The sequence below is a fragment of the Pleuronectes platessa genome, chromosome 19 (genome assembly GCF_947347685.1).
Source record: "Pleuronectes platessa chromosome 19, fPlePla1.1, whole genome shotgun sequence".
Lineage (NCBI taxonomy): Eukaryota > Metazoa > Chordata > Actinopteri > Pleuronectiformes > Pleuronectidae > Pleuronectes > Pleuronectes platessa.
This window is the reverse complement of record NC_070644.1, coordinates 13949381-13969652: the sequence shown is the minus strand read 5'-3', so window position 1 is coordinate 13969652 and position 20272 is coordinate 13949381. Positions and strand designations below refer to the sequence as shown.

Sequence of the window (20272 nt, the reverse complement as noted above, 5' to 3'; positions counted from 1 at the left end):
AAGCTGCGGGCACAGTGCTGCCATAAGCAACAGCAACACCCACAGGGAGAGGAGCTTCTGCTGGACCTTCATGACTGGGGATCTGCACCCTGCAAAAACATGCACGTGCTGATTAAAAAAGTGGAGGCAGAAATAATTCTCTCTTTGCCTAAGCTGCTCCCCTTTTATATTTACGCTCTGCTGGTTCTCATTCAAAGTTGCATCAAAGCTTTTAATTTTGCTCCCCGCACAACCACAGTCACATGCTCACCTCCAGCACGGACACAACAGACAACCAGAACAATCCACACGCTCCCTGTGTCAACACTGGGATTAACTGGGCATTGTGCATGTGATCACGTTTCTCCCTTTCATGAGGCATCTGCTTTTCCAAGCTGTAATTGGCACCATACATATTTACAGGCTGCTGCAAAACACATGAATGATGTTGTATCATCATTTACATTGTTAGGATTCATTTGGAAAAACAAACAGGTAAAAAGTGCTGATTGGAAATGATTGATTGATCAAAAACCATCTCGCTGTTTATAATAAGGAAAGTAAGTCACACCTACCTTTGAGAGTAGTCACACTGAGGTGATGGAGGTTTGATGATGGAGCGGCCGTCCCTTTTCGAATCACAACACCCACAGGGCAGCACAGTTGGGTTTTCAGCATCATTCCCATACCAACCAGCACTAAACACGCAGCTCCTCCCCAAAACAAACCCTTCACTACGATTGGCTCCCGATCGATAATACAGATACAGGTTCAATGATTTTTGATGACGGGGGGTTTTTCACATACAGTTGTGACGCCTCGTTTTCTCTCATTATCCAGCAAATGCAACGGCAACACATAACTGTCTGCAATGACTGGGTATTTTCCAGCACAGGTCTGTAGCTCCCACAAAATATGTCTGCACTTCATTTGATGGATCATAAGCCCACTGGTTTTTTGGTGCATGACTCGAAGGCTCAAAAATGGTGAAAGGGAAATTTGTTTGGTTGTCTTTTTAATTTCAATTTGTGACCATAAATTTGATTTGGATCTTAAAATGGAAGGATGTTCTGTAGAGAGAGGGGGTCGGTCAAAGTGTGCAGGTCTTAATTGCAAGTTTAACCGAAGAATATTTATTTTTAGGATTCATTTTTGGCTCTCTAATGCACAATTAACAATCGATATATATACACACTTGCATTCATTTGCAGTGATATCGGTGTTGAAATGGAAATAAATCACCTGTATCGCCATATTGCCCAGGATAGTTTGATATATATGGAAGCTCTTACAGGGAGGATTCAAGGATCCTCTTTAGCAGCCAAACTGCAGCTTTGCATGAAAACAAAATATATTGGTGTTGCTGTGCTATAAGTATGAATGTATAAAAACAGAATACAGATCACAACCAATTAAAAAAACCCATTTGAATGTACTGATAGACTATGAGAGAGTGTTGATGCTTTTGTCGCTTTGAAAAGAAAATATGGTTGATTTAGTTATTGTTGTCTGTGCAACAACAAGTTGAAGACATTTGGTCGAGAGGAACGACTTCAAGTCCGTCGCTCAGAACAAGAATCCAAAACTCAACGCTTGGCACAGAGAACAAAATGAACACGGCCGCCAGGCTTTAAGAATCTGAACTTTTTTTTTTTATGTGTGAAATGTCAAGATGATGATGTAAATATAGAACGAGAAGTGGAACAAGAGAGAAGATTGTTCATTTTCACCAAACTGGTCAAAACAGGAAAAGAATAGCCCCGAGCAAAATCAAAGAACTAAGAATTTTTTTCGTTGTGTGTCATGGATTTGAAGGATCGTCTGCACACAACAAATTTATACAATTGCTCATCTGTTCATCCTAACTCTGCATATTACTAGAGACATGGAAACACAATCTTACAAGTGTAATGCAACACATTTGATGCAAACATACGCTGAAGACTTGTTTGGTTTTATTTTGAAATATACCAGCCATGTGTATTCTTATCCCAGTGAAAAATAGTAACACTCTGCACATGTGTATTTAGCACATTCACATCCTACTCTCACATTTCAGATGGTTTCTCTAAAAAAGAAGATGCATGCTGGAGTGGACAGTGATGGCATACATTTATTTCAGCAGGTTTTGGGTCAACATGACAAAAACCGAACCTCAATCTGAAGAAACACAACAAAAAACGGGACTATTTTCCTTTGCAGTGTGACACAGTAACAAAGTCTCATCCAGCTTCCGCCAGAGTTTCAAAGTGGTCAACAACAAAACTCCCCGTGGTTTGCATCACATGCTTTGACTGGTGGGGCAAAGACTCATGCTCATACAGCAACGATGACAAATCCTTTCTGCTTCATGTGCAAATAATAAAGTGAAAACTGTCATGCAAAGAAAAAGGGCTTCGGGTGATTTAGGTGGATTCTGCACATTTCTCTGCATAACAGTTTGTCTGGAGAAGTACGAGTGTTTGGCTGTTTCAGGGTGAATTGATTTATGAATTTATTTCAGACCCGGAGGCTTGTAGCTGGAAGCACTTTGCCGCATTACTGACTCGTGTCCGCCCAAAGACACTAGATGACGTTTTCAAAGAGCTGCATTGAAGCCATTATACTTTCATCCTGGAGAGGAGATTAAACAGAAGCACCAGCTCAGCCAATCGCCTTTGTTTAAAACTTCGGTTGTATCACGCCGGTCGCTTTTATGGATACTTTACCTTTTGGCAGGTTTCTATGAATTCATCTATTGTCACCACTCCGTCTCTGTTACGATCCATTTTCTGAAAAACGTCAGACATGCACAGGAGAAAAGACACTTTGAATATTTAGTTGTGTAAGTGTGGGAAATACTCTGTGTGATAAACAAACATTAACATTTTGTTGTGAGGATCCAGAGATGACACACGCTGGACATGACTGTTGAGAGTTTGTTTAGCATGTTACAATAACAGGTATTAAGTAATGTTTAATGAAATCTTTCTCTTATCTTGCATTTTAGTTAAATTGTTTACAATGCTATTTGGACCATTTTCACAATTTACCACATGGGCTACATCCAGATTACACTTTGCCTTTAGCACCGCATCTTTTCCACAAAAGAGCCACATTTGTTTTGGAATATTTGGGCAACATATGCTATTTTACAAGTGGGCGACATGAGGCTCACATCCATTTAGCCCGTGCCACAAGAGGAACAGAAGTGCTGCATCACTGCCTGAAGTGGGCAACATCCGCATGCTGTCTGGGAGGTGCAGTAATGCAGGCTGTGGATGTAATGATATCTAATTAGATGACCAGGACTGGGCCGTGCAGTTTTGTGGATTCAGAGATAACTCACCTGGAAGAATTTCTCCACGTGGTCAAAGGGGGAATCGTCTCGCACACTGGGCAAAGTGTACCTGCCCATCATGTCGTAAATCGATGTCATTATTGCCAACATCTCCTGCAGGTGAAACAAATAAAGAAGAAATAAAAAACATCCACATCTCACTGCAACAGATTTCGATATTTTACCCATGGCAATCAGGAGCGTACCTCCTTAGTGACGTAGCCGTCCTTATTGATGTCGTATAGATTAAACGCCCATCGCAGTTTCTCTGTGACGGAGCCTCTGAGCAACACAGACAATCCTATCACAAAGTCCTGGAAAAAAAAGATCGTGGTTAAATTCAAAACTAAATGTCCCTCTTGATTATTGACCGCAGGGAACGAGACATCAACCCGAGAGCAGACCTCTGTGAACTCACTTCAAAGCGGATGGAGCCACTTCTGTCCATGTCAAAAGCGTTGAACAAGAAATGTGCATATGTGGTCGCATCTGGGAACAAAGAATGGACACACGGGGATAAAAATGAACATGCACAATTTGTAAAACCAACATTTTGACTTTGAGAAGCAGTTAAAGTAATAGGGACTGATACACACTAAACTTCAGGAGTCCTGGACCTTGTGTTCAAATATCACACTTTACCTCCTTGAGGGAAGAACTGTGAGTAAATGGTCTTGAATGTTTCTTCATCCACGAGTCCGCTGGGACACTCCTGTGGAAAGATAAACAAAAAAATGACTTATATGTTTCCTATAGTGTACGCCAATATAAATACATAAACTGTCACGTTAAAGATTCTCCAGTATCCTGTTTTATTTTGCAAATCATTAACACTTCTTGTCTTCTGGTCAGTTCCTGGTTCCTATTACACACCTGTCGCCCGATTAGCTTCCTGTCCCTGCATTGTTCCCCCAAGAAACCCCTTTTAAAAATATTGCACTTCCCTTTGCCCCCTGCCACACTATTTGCGATAAACACTGAGGATTAGGAAATGAAGGCAATGATACCATCTGTAAACCATTGGGAGCCTGGGGCCTGTTTCACTTCCACAAACACTCCCTTCTCCCTCTAAGCAGTACCCGAGGGCCGACCAACAGCACAGTGTAGTGTCTACGTTGAGGGACTTTCATATCTAACTCAGAGGCTCAGACAGAGAGGCACCAACTCTAACTGTTGTGCATATTTCACCAGTGGAAAGGACACAACATGATATAGAAATGCATATTTAGTCTTAACTATCAAAAAGGATGTGAACACCTACGTAACATAGAGAGTGACAGCTATGTTAGCCTTTCACAGATGTGCTGTTGGAATGGGTGACGCAAGTAGAGGGAGTTATACTGGGATGCTGTGGGAGATGTATTCAGACTTGTGGGTGATGATTGCTTATTGTTCCACCTTCTGGTCTCATTGATGCATCAAGTCTACATTAAAATCTTGTCCATAAGACATCAGCTGCAGCCTGAGTTCTCCTTTCACCAGCTTCCAGACAACTGCCATAACAACAATAACCAAGTGACCAGCTGTGATAGAACACTGGCAAAGTATAAATACATAACTACACCCATACTGTACGTTTGTGGGCGACAGCTCAAATATTGTTCTGTAATAAGTATTCTTCATAAAAATAATAATAACTTTACCTGTCTAGCATTTTTCAAAACAAAGTTGCAAAGTGCTGCACATAGAACAGAGCAAAACAGTAAAAGACAGGAGAAAGAAAAACGACAGGGAATAAAAACAACATGGCCTATTTCGATTATATGAATTAAATGAATAAAACACAGTGACCAAATGACTCATCATAACCATCATAAAATAAATGAAACAAGTATCAGCTTTGTACAAATGTGTTTTAAGGATTGTTTTAATATGGGCGACCGGGTCAGAGCTCCTGATCTCGATACGTTCCAAAGTCTAGAGGCTCTGGCAGAAAAAGCCCAGCGCTGCATCTGAAGAATCTCTTTTGCTTCCTCATGTTACAGATGCTGATATTTTAAAATGCAGCAAATCCCTAACTGCAGTGCCAGGATGTGGCCACGAGAGGGCGAGGAAGGCAGGATATCCAATACACAGAGAGAATTAAGAAAATTGCCTTAAGGCCTTTTGAGCTTTTCATCAATCCACAGAATGTAGTTACACGGACGTGGTACAGCAATGAGGAGCCTGGTCTATGAGCTAATGTGATGCAAAACAAGAGCTTGGTCTCTGTACAACAGGAGCACAAGTGTCAAACTGTTAATTTGGCCCATTTTCCAACCCTTTGCTCTCAGTCTGCTGCCAAATACCGTCAGGAATAAATCTAACCTCACAGCCCAAAAGGGTGATTCACATGCGATACATATGTGTTTCATACAACCTGCAAACAAAGGTTTTGAGCAGATGAGGAAGCTGCTAACTGAATCTTTCTATCAGTGACATAGCAGAAAAAATATTGTTGTTGTTATTAATGACGACATTTCTATTCCTGCTATGATGAGTCAGAAACGTCTTATTATTTGACTCCCTTGAGACCTCGGGAGGATTTCCTTTTAACCACTTTCTTTACCACAGTGTTTCCTTAACGTCTCACAAACCCCATCAAACCTTTTTAATGCTACAGTTTTGTTTACATCAGCTCCTGGTCCTCTCCCTCTCCTCCTTAATGGCACATTGCTACCTTTAATGGCACATTACAGCTACTGACTGTCGATATGCAATTACCTGCATCTGTGCTCTGCAAAAAAAACACACGTCCCGTCATCCCCATGCTTTTCCATGTGTTAGTAGAACACAATATGTGGGAAGAATATGTCCAAATGGCCCAGCTGGGCCACTAAAGGTCAAAAGATCCTCAATCTGCCTCTTTTAGGTCTAGGTGCTAATGTTACCGAAACAATGATTATTTAAAGATGTTCATGAAATGTAACAATTACACAGCCAACCGACAACATAGGACGAATGTGGACACCCCTGTCTATATTTGTGTTTTTCATGATTTTGGAACGACTCCACAAAATCGTTTCAGTTGTTTTTGAGTAATCTTACATGAGTGGCGATGAAATAACAACCTCCTACAGAACATATCGCACAATAGACTGTCTTGCTGAGGTCAAGTGGAGATGAACAGAGGCTAGAGAGCCAAGGAGGGAGTGGAGTCTACATGCATTTTGGAGTTTCCACATACTTTTGACTATTACGTTAAGGAACTATAAATTGTGCCTGGAAGTTGACTGCACCTTTAGCCCCAGTTGCTCTATTTAAAACGTCCCTCGCGTTCTTCTTACATTTTTGAATCCTCTGTAAAGCGACTGCAGTTCCTTCCTGGTGAACTTAGTCTGGACTTGCAGCTGATCAAGACCCTCCGGTTGGTGACGCACCATCGAGAGCTCAAGGTCCCCGTCGTTGCTCTCTGCCGGAGGGAAACAGAGAAATCGAGGGAGGTGCGATACAGGAGGATAAGGGAGGAATGAAGGAGGAAACTAGGTAAGACAAGAAATAAAGAAAGAAAAAGAGGGGAAAGGGGCGGGGCAGGAGTCGAATGCGGGGAAATCTAATGGATGGGAGACAAAGAATTAAAATAACTGAATATAACTTGAAATGCTCACCATCTAACCACAAAGAAAACAGAAAGGAAGAGGTGAAGGAAGAGAAGGTGAGACAAGGAAACGGGTGGGAGATAAAACGTGTCAAGTAGAATGTACAGAATTGGACAAATATGAGAAGAGAAGATGTGACAGAAGTAAATATTATATTTGACAGAAAAGTAGGAAAATTATGAGTAAGAGTAACTTGTAGCTTGTTGTAAAAAAACCTGGAAAGAAAAGGCAAAGAAACTGTTTATTTCCATTTCCATCTGAGCAAATATGCAGATATACGTGCTAATTTTTATATTTTTGCTATTCTGGGCCTTTCTCAGGTCAATATTCTATAAAAAGAGCAACTTTCCCAAAAGCAGCACTTAAAAAAGAAGAAAATAAAGTAAATAAAAGGTGAATTTAAAGCGCATTTCACTTAGATAATGTTATTGTAAGTCTAGATGTCCTTCATAACAAAAGTTTATCACAACAGCCAGAGGGACAAAATTGATGAGTTTAGTTTAAATTAAAAGAAAAAATATGTATATTTGGGAAGACAGAGACAAGTTTGCAGAGAGGGCTTGGATGAAGTCAAGCTACCACTGGAGCTGTACTCACCATCTTTACAAGAGTGACATGCAAAGAGAAAGTTGAGGAAGACGAGGGAGGGATGGAGGAGGGGGGGAGGGGGAGAGAAAGTCACAGGACTGTTAAAATGTTTAATTATACATTTCTTCTTACCAACACTGATGTAAATACTGATTAAAGGACAAAATGAAGATTTGAAGTCTATCTTAAAACACTCACATGCCATCATGTCTATTGAAAATACTGTAATACTGTAAGATATTGAGACGTGAGTATATATATATTGTTTTTACCAGTTCCTTTCCGTCAACACATCCAGCCTGTTTTCGTGACTACATTCAACTTCTGCATTACAATCCACTACATCGACTCCACAGTGTTTTTTTGCTCCATTGCTGCACAGAACGCCAAATAAACTCACGCCACTGATGTCTTACCTTCCAGTGACAGCGGCTCCCAGATCCCAAACTGTTTGAGCACGACATAAAACAGTCCAACAACAACCACGATTGCAATCACTTCCATGCCATCCAGTCCCATTGTCGCCTTGCATCAGATATGACCTGTGCAGAAGCTTCACCTTTGAGAACTTGTGTTTCTAAACGGGTAATTTGACCGAGCGGTTTGCATCCACAAAATATCACCTGCTGTCAGTCATCTCCTTCCTCCAGGCAGCTTCCTGTTTGATCAGTGTTTTTGTTCAGGCATCAGCAGTTTTAAATCACTTAAAAGAAACCCCTGACTTCAACCACTGACCAGGAAAAAAAGGAAAAGGTTCTATTACAGTGAGTGGAGAGCATCCTCCTCTATGCAAACAAATCCAAAGTCCAGGGTGCGATCCTGCAGAGACGTGTGGAATTCATAAAGCCTTAATCCCCCAAAATGATCCGAGGCTATTGCCGCTCGCACACGATCCATCTCTGCTACTGCGTTTCACCTCCTGGCCCAGATCATTTTAGGATCTCTCCCACAACTCCCATCAACGCAGGGGCTCCACCCCCCTACGCACTCCACATCCTCCATCACTCTGGCCCGAGCTGTGCGTGTGTGCGTGTGCGTGTGTGTGGTTGTTACTGAAGGAATTTCTTTACTAATAGTCTCTGATTGACAGTTTGACCCGTCTTTATATCCTTTGGTCATTTCGAGTACGCAGAGCTGTAAAACTAAGCATTGATCCACATCCGCTGATGACTAGGATATGAACTGCACTTAGAGCGGAGGAGTGTGCCCTGCCCTTTGTGGCGCTGCTCGTGTCTACCGGGCCGTTCACAGATACTCCGGCTCAATAGCTACTCACTACGCACCGTTTCTGTGACTGCAGAAACGGTGCTTTGTTTATTACATTGTAGTTAAGAATAGTAAAGTTGCACTGCTGCGATGCACACCTCAGAGGTCCCTTTGCAGCTCCTGTTAAAAACGCTCCTCGTAAAACGTTCACGAGCTCTGGCACAACGACAACATGTGTTTGTGGGACTGTGCCGCGCTGGAAGACAATGAGAGTGAAGAAGAATGTGAGCATAGAGTCGGCACAACTGATGACTTAGCACAGCGTAATGGACTCGGTTCAAGAAGGAAAGGGGGGTGGGAGGGCAAATCAATTGTGGAGAGATAAAACATTGTTGCTGGAGCGGGGGGGGGGGGGGGGGGGGCAGAGATGCATCCGACGGCCGGGCAGGGTTTATGTAAGTGAGAGACTCCAAATGGGCTCTTCCTGAATGTCTGAGTCAAACAGCCACTGAAATAACTAATGAGCTGAGATGATGCCGAAAATACAGAGAAACAGTATCGATGAAAAACTGAACAAGAACCGTGTTATAGGTGTAAACAGACAATTAGAATTGCTGCCCTGTGGTTGCATGACTCAGCCAAGCAGAGCAGTTCCAGTCTAATGTGACCTTTGACCTTTACGGAATCTAATCAGTTCATCTTTGAGTCCACTTGACAACTGATCAGTTATTCCAAAGGGAGAGTTGAGGCCTCATGTTCAGGAGGTCAAAGACAGGCCACCATGACCTTTGACCTTTGACCACCCAAATCACATCACAAGGCAAAAGGGCAAGTGCATGATCACGAGAATGGGACTGAGGGAAGGACTGCCCTTAAAAGTTCTCACTTAAGAACAACACTTAGTCAACATAAGGGAATTAAGCTACAACCGGTTTTGCACGGGAGCAAAGTATCAATGGGTATAAAATTATAATAATATGCTTAATTTGCCTTTTCTGAGTGGAAAGTGTGAGATCATCGTCGAGCTTATAAAACACTTCCCTTTACATACGGCGGCAGAATTAGTGAGACGTGCGTAGCTCGTTTCCTCACCAGACAGAAGCCATTACCCCAACATGCAAGATGCATGAGCTGATGTGGATGTGGGAAGTCACCTGCCATAAAAAATAATGCAACATAATACTGTTTAATGCACCTTAAGTGCTGATCTGTCCACGTACTTCTATTAAATACAGACAAGAGTGAGGTGGCTTAAGCCTGCGGAGATGCAGGCAGTGCAGCCATCACCATCAGCCTTTAATGACTGCAGAGAGAGAGCAACATTACAGCTCCCAGCTCCAGCTCATCAATCACAGACTTCCACCCGCTCACGTCACACAAGTGAACAACATTCACTTTGTTCTCTGGAAGTAATTTCTTTGCAACTTTCGAGGGGGCCATTGTTTTTTTTCAGGTGTTTCAGATTTTGTGAGATATTATCTTGACTTGTTTTTATTTTCTACTGTGACTTGATTTGATAATAATCTCATGTCATTCATTTTTAGAGATGATTTTCACAGTTATGTGAAGATGGTCACATCATTTTAAGTGTTTTGCTCTGTACATCGTGTACGTCAGTATAGAGTCAGTGCAGAAATAGGTGCTATGATTACTCTCGACCAGCAGATGGCAATAGAGTTGCAGGAAACATATTTAAAGCTCAATGAATATTTTCATATCAGTAGGTGAAGAAAAGTCGATATGGATAAAATGATTGATAGATATAATAATATATGTTAAAAAATTAAGCTTAATTTGAGTTCACTGAATGCAGAGAGGACAAGATTTTAGCATTTCACAACTTTACATCTAATGGAGTCCTGATGTATATGTAAGTAAAGAGCTCATAAATAAATGATCGAGACCATTTCCTTGCTGATGTCCAAACTAGGGGTGAGACACGTGGATGTATAGTAATTGTATAATGTTTCTGCATCACAGTTAGAACACATTGAAGTAAGGATTTCTTTTTTTTAAAAAAGCTGTTAGAGCATTTGCTCTGTCACTGTTTTCCTCAGTGTTATGTCGAAGGCACACGGCCATCTGTCTGCCGGCAGAGAGCGGAGTCAGCCGTGAGTGAATGAGGTCATCTCTGGAAGCAGGTCACGTTTTCTGCTTATCATCGTGGTTTCCACTGAGGCAGATTTAAGCAGAGAACAAGAAGAAATATTCCATAATGGATGAAAAACCCTGTTTGCAGATTAAAGACAACATGTGATATTGGCAGGGCGGAATGTGAACGGTCTGTGGAGCGTGTTCACACAGCGGCCTGCCTGCTCTGTCTGCTCACACAGGAGGGCACTGTCAATAATTCAGATAGAAAAATTGGGGTGTGTAAGGGCAGTCGGTGGAAAGGTCTCAGCTTCTCCTGGAAGAAAAACACGGTGAAGGGGAATCCAGATATATAGTGTTCTAAATTTTATCTCCAAATCACTATAATTGATTATTTAACATGGAAACCAGTAGATGAAATCATTTCCCAGTCTGTGTGCAGAGGAATTATTCGACGGGGACGGAGGAATGTGGAGTGGATCAAGGTTAAGCCTGCGAAGCGGAGCAGGAAATAAAGTGGCAGCCATCCGATCACTAACTGATTAAGTGTTTGGATGAGGTGTCGTTGAGGTATGTGCTGTAAACACTGAGCAGAGCAGAGCGGAGGAAGTGTGACAACATTGAATTCTAACTGTAGATCTCTGCTGTAAATGGGGCAGACGCTTTAAAATTCATGTATTCTGTAATGCCGGAGGTAGAAAGGTCTTCCTCCCTGCGCTGGATCTGCCACCTCCCCTGCCGTCACACACCATCATGTGGTTACAGGCCGTGGTTCTGTCTCTGTATCTGCTTCTACCTGGGCCCTGTTGAGTCGTGCTGGCGATGATCCATTTGACGAGACAGCACTTCATCAGAGATTTACGCGTGAGCCGCGGCTTCTGCCACTTGGGGCCCTCGGTCTGCCCGCTCGGGTTGGGATCTTTTCCATTGGCTTCGGGCATCACACCGCCGTCAAACACCTTCTCGTTGGCCTGAGGAGAATCACAGAGAAGAAACCAACGTGGCTCATTATTCACTGAAGATGGATTTTTATGCTCCACTGTACAAGAATCACATGACCACACCTCAGACAGGGAGGAGAAACCAAGCATCTACCTAGAAAAGGAGCAACTTCAAGGCTTCAGCTCCATTTGACTCCCAGCTGCGTGTTTAATAAACCAAATTATGAATTTGGTTTAAAGGTCTACAACTGACCTGTTTAGATTCTTTCACATGGCTCTAATCAGCACAGGTTATTTTTCTCTTAATCTCTTAAACCCGACAGTACACCTCCATGGTCAGTTATAGAGACGATAGCTAGTGAACATAGTCAGGTTTTTAGCAGCATTTCCCTTTTATTTAAACGACTCTGGTTGTACTTCACCCTCAAACCTCTTCCAATTGTATCCAAGATCCTTGAATAATAATAATTCAAAAATATTTCAGTCTGGCGTTCGCTCTTTCCACGGTGCAAAGACGACTCTTCTTTGTAATGACCTTCTGTTTCCTGAGGATGTGGCTGATTGCTCCATCTCAGTTCTTCTGGACCTCAGCATTTTTTCTTTCAAAACCATAGATCACAATGTTCTATTTGACAAGTCGGGAGAAGTGGGCAGGAATCTTTGATTAATTCAGGTCCGCGGAACTGGAGAAACTTTATTTCCTCTTGTCTCCACTGCTTGTAATCCATATGCACCTGCCTGGGAGAAATCAAACAGCTATAGTTCAAAGTGCTACAGGTCAGCTCCCAAACAATGTGTTTGTATCACCGCTGTCGATACACGTGCTTGACCAATCGTGACTCAGTCTCAGCTGTCAATCATGATGTTTCTTCTGTTTTTGTAGCATCAAATAATGAATTAAAACCAAACTTTGTAGAAACATGAACACTTGACTGCTGTGACGAGAACTACCTTTAATTAAACCATCCATGAGAAATAAATATTTGACCTTTCCTTTTGTCCCATCCACGCACATGAAGTATGCAGGATTTGTGACCCATACTGCAGCCAGCCACCAGGGGGCAACCAAGGCACATTAGCCTCACTTTGGGGGAGCTGTCGTGTCTTCCATCTTTGTTTATATGTCTTTTATATAAACCCTGTATTCGTGTCCAGGACCTGACTTGTACAGAGCTACGTATCAGTTTACGTAGTTCTGTACAAGTCAGGTCCTTTTTCATGTATTATACAAACAGGAAGGAAAATCTTTAAAAGAGTTTTTAATGTGCTCACTTGCTGGGCAGAATTGGAAAAGGTCTAATATTCCAGTAACAGGAGCTCATCTGAGATTAAGGAAACACAAGCTCGTTCATTTCCAGATATTTTCACCATTGCATCTTCTCATCATCCAACACTCAGTCACTGCTTCTGTATTCAGATGAATATTTCAGTGAACACGAAGCCTGACATTTTTAAACATTTTCGATACAACCATCCAATTAATCATGTATCATGAGCATCTTTATGATGATTGATCAAGACAGTTGTCTGAATAGATCTCTGTCATCTTATTAACTGTGATTATCTGAACCTGAATAAGATCTTACTCAGAATAAGCTAAGATTAAATGAATGCATCAGTCAAATTGAGCAGATATCCAGATGTGTTAATGACATAATAAGGTCACTACGGAGTTTTCACAGGATTTTGCTACATCGACCTACTTTAGCAACCGCTTCCCGACGCGTGCCCTGGGTTGGAGTGTAACATCGGACGTATGGACATGATATTGACGTGAGACATAATCAGACTTCTGCTCTGTAACATGTAAACAGGTCTATGCATAGAATATTCTATTAGCAACTCATGTAAACCTCACAATCGGAGTAATGTCAGAATAAGGTCAACAGTCAGATTATTACCTCTGCAAAGGAGGTTGTGGTTATATCTGCGTTTGTTTGTTATTTAGAAGGATTACACAAGGATGGATCAACACGAAACTCGGAGGAAGGATCCAGTCGGTCCTAGGCTCTCTCTGTCCCCGCGGTCTTTCCCTACGTGGAGGTGAAGCAGCAGTATGAATAAAACAACTTTCTATAAGAGGCTGCTGAGGATGCAATGTAAAGAGTTTGTTATCGAAAATAGACTGAAGCACTGTCGGGGGAGCTCCCCTCCCCCCCCCCCCCCCCCCCCAACCTCCTCTTTGAATATGAAAGGAGGCAAAAGGCATACAGAGCATCGAGAATGTCGCTCAATAATTCACACTCCTTAAAACGGCATCAATAAAATATCAGAGTTGGCCGCCATGGTGAGGTGAACGATGACTGCGAGTAAAACGGACTGACACTTGATAGACCGTCCAAAAGCCACATAAACAACCCAACACACACACACACACACACACACATACTTATGCATCCATGCCGCACACACTTGCAAACTGAATATGCCTGTTTAATCAAATGCATAAAGAAATTTCATTCACATATGCAGCTAATATACTTTTCGAGCATTTGAAGCAGTTTTCTCTGACTTTGGTGACGTCAAGTTGTTATAAGAATGTATTTGTTTAAAGCTTTACATAGTAAAGTGTGATAATATAATGAAAGTGTACATCGAGCAAACTCAAATAAAATATCAGCCAGACTCAGTTCTCTGTGATCCCGTCAGAATTTCTGAAAAGGTTGACAAACCGTTATGAAAGATGAAGCGTTGCATTATTTAAATGAAATAAACCATGTGAGCCGGTGATCATGAGCGTCATGAGGAAGACCATCCTCAGTGCACTCATCATCATGTTAACACACACACACACACACTGACACGAGACACACACAAACTGAGATTTGTCATGAAATCATTAGTTTTCCTGCTTGGATCAAATTTTTACCACCTGTGATTCTCCTATAATAACCTGTTTCATAATCTGCTTTTATTTCTGTTGTGCAATGGAAATAATCAACATTTAACCCCACAGTCTTTATACTGCAGCTTTAGTTACTGTTCACATCTGTGTTTTGGATAAAAAACACATGCTCAACAAATGAAACAACCCTTTTTTTATCTGTGAAACTATGATATAAGTAGAGATGAAGTAGTTGAAGTTAGACCTGCATCAACAAACCACATCACACATTACAATGGGTTAATAATAACATTGTCCAATTAGTATAATAATACATTTCTAAAGGGATACAAGTATATTTTTCTCACCTATACTTGCACTTTTGAATGCTGCACTTTTACTGTACTGCAAACGCACACAGAAATAGCATTACTGTTAATCTCCCTCCATGTTGTTAGCAACTCCTCTAGCATTAGTCAACTAACGCACAAAACAATAAATGTTTACTGCACCTGCATTGCGCCTGGGGTTGTGTTGCTGTTTGGGAGATAAGCTGCTCGGTCCTCCTCCGCTCGCGCTCCTCTGTCAAGCCTCAGTGAGCTGCAGCTGCCTGCAGGGACGCACAGAGAGAGAGAGAGCATCTGTGTGAAGGAGGAGTAGAGCTGCTCCGGTCCCCAAGGCTCACACACACACACACACACACTGAGCTGAGGATACACACTGTCAACTCACTATCATCATTAACATCTTCATCTTCATCATCATCATCTACGTGTTGCATGTGAGCAAACGTTCCCACCTGAGGAGTCAGGAGGAAGGGATGGTGTCGGCGATGTGCAGGAGAGTCGTGATCCTCAGCTGCTGATGAGAGCAGAGAGCAGTTGGTCAGTCGGCTGCTGATGAGGAGGCAGACGCTTTATAGAGCGAGCGAGGGAGCGAGGCGCGGACGAGGCGTTTGCATCGTGACAAACGTTATTAGAAGTGCCAGACATATTGTAAAGTGCAGCTCCAAACTCAGACGAGACTCTCCGAGGAAATTAAACAGGATGACAGTGTCTCATACACATACACACACAAACACACACACTGTGGATTTTATGAGCCGTTTCCCACACTTATTTTAGAGGATCAAAATGTCCAAATTATGTTTTCAGAGGAAGAACATTCACATGCTGTAGTCTGAGAGAGAATTTATTTCAGTGCGTAAAAGATGTTAAATGTATTGTGTGCTGCTGTCTGTAAAACATTAGGGTGGATTAACGTTAATCATCATCATCACCTCTTCCTCAAATCCTCCTTTTCATCTTCTTTATCTTCATCTTCTTCTTCGTCTGATTCGTCTTTGCCTTCTTCTTCATCTGCTTCACCACTTTCTTTGGCTTATTCTTCTTCGACTTCTTTTTCCAATATTTTCACCTTCTTCAACTTCTTCTTCTTCACCCTCTTCTTCTTCTTCTACGGCTTCTTCTTCTTCTTTGTTGCCTTCTTCTTCTTCTTCACCTTGTTCTTCTTCCGCATTTTCTTTGCCGGAACGAGGGCTTTCCACTTTATTATATAAAGATATGGAGAAGCAAGGCCGTGGGTGAAGGTAGGCAGCTATAGGGAGGGTCTGGGGGAGTGCAGCCCACATTTGGTGCCCCTGGACCGTTTAACATGAAGTGAAGTATTTGAAATGAAAATTAGGAATTGGAAAAGTAAGCATGATCCTTCACTTTGTTCCACACAAAGCAGGACAAAATGGGTGAAAATGCCTGGTGGTGCATTGTCAATAGACGTTATTGAAAAGCGACGCAAGGTTTAAGGTGCTTATTCAACCCCTGGCGCTTTTTAAACAGGATTATTCTCACACAGTCCCCTCTGTAAAATATGACTGATTTTACACATCAAACTGAGAATTAGTAACTGGCTGGACTTCATTGAATCGTCCTCTATTTGTCCAATAGCCAGTGCTTGTGCAAAGCTCTGGATAAACAGGCTGTAGTTTCAATGTACTGACACTGCAGAGCTGAAATGGCCTTGTGCTGCTAAAATTCCTTTAATTTTTGAAACTACACATAGGACTCACTTTGTACCCTGCATCTGTCTCCATCCATGGTTTCACATTGACTTGAAATGAATATGAGTGCAGGAAGCTGCCCAGAATCGGTCCCACTCTGCCTCTGCTTCTGTTAAAGTGCCTCCTCTCAAATTCTGTGACAGTCGTGAGGAAGAGGAAGAGGACTTTTTTATTGTCGAGAGGAAATAAAGACCAACAGGGAGCAAGAGCCAGAAAAAAGATGGTTGGATCTTTTTCGGCTCGTATTATTTTCTCCATTCACTTCATCTTTCTAAGGTTTCGAAATTGCTCCGGGCTTTGCTGCTGCATTAGCTCTGAAATGTGCACGCTACTCTGCATGTTTTGGATGATTTTTGAATCCCAAAAGTATTTATAGCTGTTGCTCCCAAGTCACGAGAAGGTTTGCACGAAGGAAAATGTTCTTCACTTTCTCCAAGATATATTCGTTCTGATAGGAAATGTCCCTCAGTGCTAAGGAAGGATGATGGTAACGTTTGGGGAATATCTCCGGCTTTAAAAGGGAAACCATGTTAGGAAAGTCCCAAAAGAAATGACAAGGATTGTGAACAGGGACTGGAAATATTATATCTTAGTCTAAATGAAATTTGCACTGCTATAGAAGCTCAATATAAGTTGCTGGTCTCATTTAAACAGTGTAGGTTTCATCCCCTGGGGAACATGAATCTCCCAATACAGAGTTTCATAACAATCCATCCCAAAGTTGCTGAGATATTTTAAGCTCCACCAAAGTGGTGGACTGACCGATGCCTGTGCATGTCCTCACATAGCAGGACTATCAAATATGTAAGTTAAGTATAAATCAGACGCTTGAGCTAACGTTGTCAAAGACTCAAAAATGTTTAATGTCTTTCCCTCTATTGCATCCCTCATAACCAAACTGTAGAAATTCAATATTTCTGCGCAGTCTGCCCTTGTGCCTCTTATCTTCCTACAGGTCTGTCTCGCTCCTGCAGACGCTGCAGTTATTTTTAGCCTCACAAGTTCCAGAGAGCCTCCAGTTTCCCTGGTGCCTCACACATCAGCTCAGGGTTTAATTGAGGGTGTGTGTTTGGTGCAGATGTGTGTGCGTCGGTGGAAGCTGGTTTGTTTTATTTTCTCTCTTTCCTCATAAATGTTGCATTTTTCGGAGGACACGCACGGCTGCACACGTTTGTGCACGTATTCATACTTTGTCTCCAGCAGTGTCACAAAATCATCCACTGCTGCTCATCGGTTTGCATGAGGAGAGACAGGAGGATGACCTTGAAAGAGAACATGTTAAACCTTAGACTTAAATATAAAGTTTAACTCTATATATCAGGATTTGGAGAGATGAATTTATGCAGCTTCATTGCTTCAAAGATATTATAGAAGGGACAATATTAAAAATCTGTGCAGCCATCCCAATAAACTACACAATAAAGTATTGTAGCATGTCTGTGTCTGTTTGATAAGAAACTGCAGGATTTCATATGTAAAAACCTGGTAAAAACAGGGACAATGAGAAGTTTACCTGAAATAACTAATACTTAAATCTCCTCTTCCTTCCTCTTTTCATCCCCCTCTCTCTCTGCACCACTGCTCTCATTTCCTCTCCAGCAAAACAAAATGCAGTTGTGTTTTCAATTGCCGTTTAAAAAACAAACATCAATTTATTTAATGGCACTCAGAGGGCACCTACCGCTGCCAAGGCCCTTATTTCAATCGAGAGGCACCAGATTGCTCAGATATCCGTCCACTAAATATGCCGGATCTGTTTTTTTCGGCAAGATCCATAAATATTTCCTGGGATAATGTAACAACTTGACTTAACCTGCCCCTTAGTCGGGATCCATGCCAAAATGTAAAGGATTTATTCTTGGTCCATGTTCCATCCCTTCATCAGGTTTCATGGAAATCCGCTGAGTAGTTCTCGCATGATCCTGCTGACAATCACACAAACAAATTAACAAACAAACAAACAAACAAACAAACAAACTACCTAACTAACTAACTAACTAATAGATGGACCTGAAAATCTTTCAACTTTCTTTTTCAAGCTGTATGTTACTGAGGACGTGTAGAAGAACCATTTACCCTCTGCTGCACCCCACTCAAACCCACGAGGCTTACTGTTATTCTAATGTCCCGTTTTAATTAACTCAACACTCCTAATCCGTCTCTAGTGTTAATTATGTGCTAGCAGAAGTGAGCGGCTCTGAAGATGCTTTTATGGTCATTTTTTGAAGGTTACAAGTTAATTACATCCTGTGCCCCCCAATAAAATCTCACTAAATGTTAAATACAGCAGATAAAAGTCATCCTAACTAACGCACCGCACCTACATCATAAAATATATCTAACACAAGTTATTTTAAGTATATTGAGACGGTTGGTCTAGATTTGAAGTGTCCAAACTAGTTGTGTCACAAATGATCAGTTTGTACATGTTTGTCTACTTGTGATACTACAAACACAACGGCTAACATGACCCATCCTTACCTCAGAATTTATACTGTCACTACCCATTTAGGTGATATTATAATAGTATATATTACAGTTTATTATTAATATTTATCAGGAGTTCCTTCATTTATCAATACTTCTTAACCAAACACAACCTTTTAAACCCCATTTGTGATTTCTGATGTTTTTCTTCCTGAAACTAAACTTCATTTGAAAAGAATAAAAACAAATAAAAACACATCATTTATCATTTATGTATTTTGCTCAATTTGCACTGAATAAAAATAATAAGGCTTCACCCCCAGCAGAGGTGGTGAGTCAGCTGAGAAAAGCTGCTGTCCAGAGCTTCATGTCTGAATTCACCACAGACATGAAGTGAATTCAGAGCTCAACCATTTCCTTGGGCCTCCTGAGACTCGGCTGCAGCGACAGATCCACAATTCCCTTTTTAAGTACAAGCAGTGAGGTTTTCACTCTAGACACCAGATGTCACTACTGTCAATAACTTAACAAAGAGTCAGGACATGGAGTCTGAAGTAAATAAACGTTTCTTCCTACCAAACCAAATGATTACACTCCAAAGATGTTACTGTGCGCGCTCTCTCTCTCTCTCTCTCTCTCTCTCTCTCTCTCTCTCTCTCTCTCTCTCTCTCTCTCTCTCTCTCTCTCTCTCTCTCTCTCTCTCTCTCTCTCTCTCTCGTTCTCACACACGTATTCTCGCATCCATTTTTAAAGTTAACTAACTATAATTTAACTTTACTTTCTAACCTGTGATTATGTTGCAGTCCATAATCACAGCTTGTCTGTGTGTGTGTGTGTGTGTGTGTGTGTGTGTGTGTGTGTGTGTGTGTGCGTGTGTGTGCGTGTGTGCGTTTTTGTGTGTAATGAGGTGTGATTAGCTCGTCGCTACATCATGTGATATTCAAACATATGCTCATGTGTTTCTGGACTATTTTCCTCTTTGAATAGAGTCAAAAAACTAAGTATGACAGGACGTGCTTGGTTTCCTGGACAGCTGTTCCAGCCCTCGGGGAACAAGCTGTAAATATCTGTTATAATAATTCGATGGGTTAAAGGGGAAACCACAGGATGTCTGGAGGATTGGTAATTCTCTGTGACGGAGATTTCTTCCTGCTGGACATTTTCTTTCTTTGTGTAAATCTCTTAATGGCCTTGTTTACTTTCATGGACAATGATTATCTAAAGGGAGGAGGGCACGGCCATAAAAAGAAGCAGGAAATCTGT

General features: G+C 41.6%; 1 protein-coding gene across 1 annotated transcript; it reads right to left on the bottom strand.

The window, feature by feature from the left end:
• Nucleotides 1-1102: 1102 nt before the first annotated feature.
• On the bottom strand, nucleotides 1103-15126 carry LOC128424960 (calsenilin). The gene is made up of 10 exons (XM_053411412.1): nucleotides 15039-15126; nucleotides 11558-11732; nucleotides 7474-7476; nucleotides 6565-6689; nucleotides 3941-4010; nucleotides 3717-3787; nucleotides 3505-3612; nucleotides 3308-3412; nucleotides 2688-2750; nucleotides 1103-2592 (listed from the first exon to the last, which is right to left on the bottom strand). The coding sequence occupies exons 1-10, from the start codon at nucleotides 15042-15044 to the stop codon at nucleotides 2545-2547; spliced, it is 774 nt and encodes a 257-aa protein (XP_053267387.1). The 5' UTR covers nucleotides 15045-15126; the 3' UTR covers nucleotides 1103-2544.
• Nucleotides 15127-20272: the final 5146 nt, after the last annotated feature.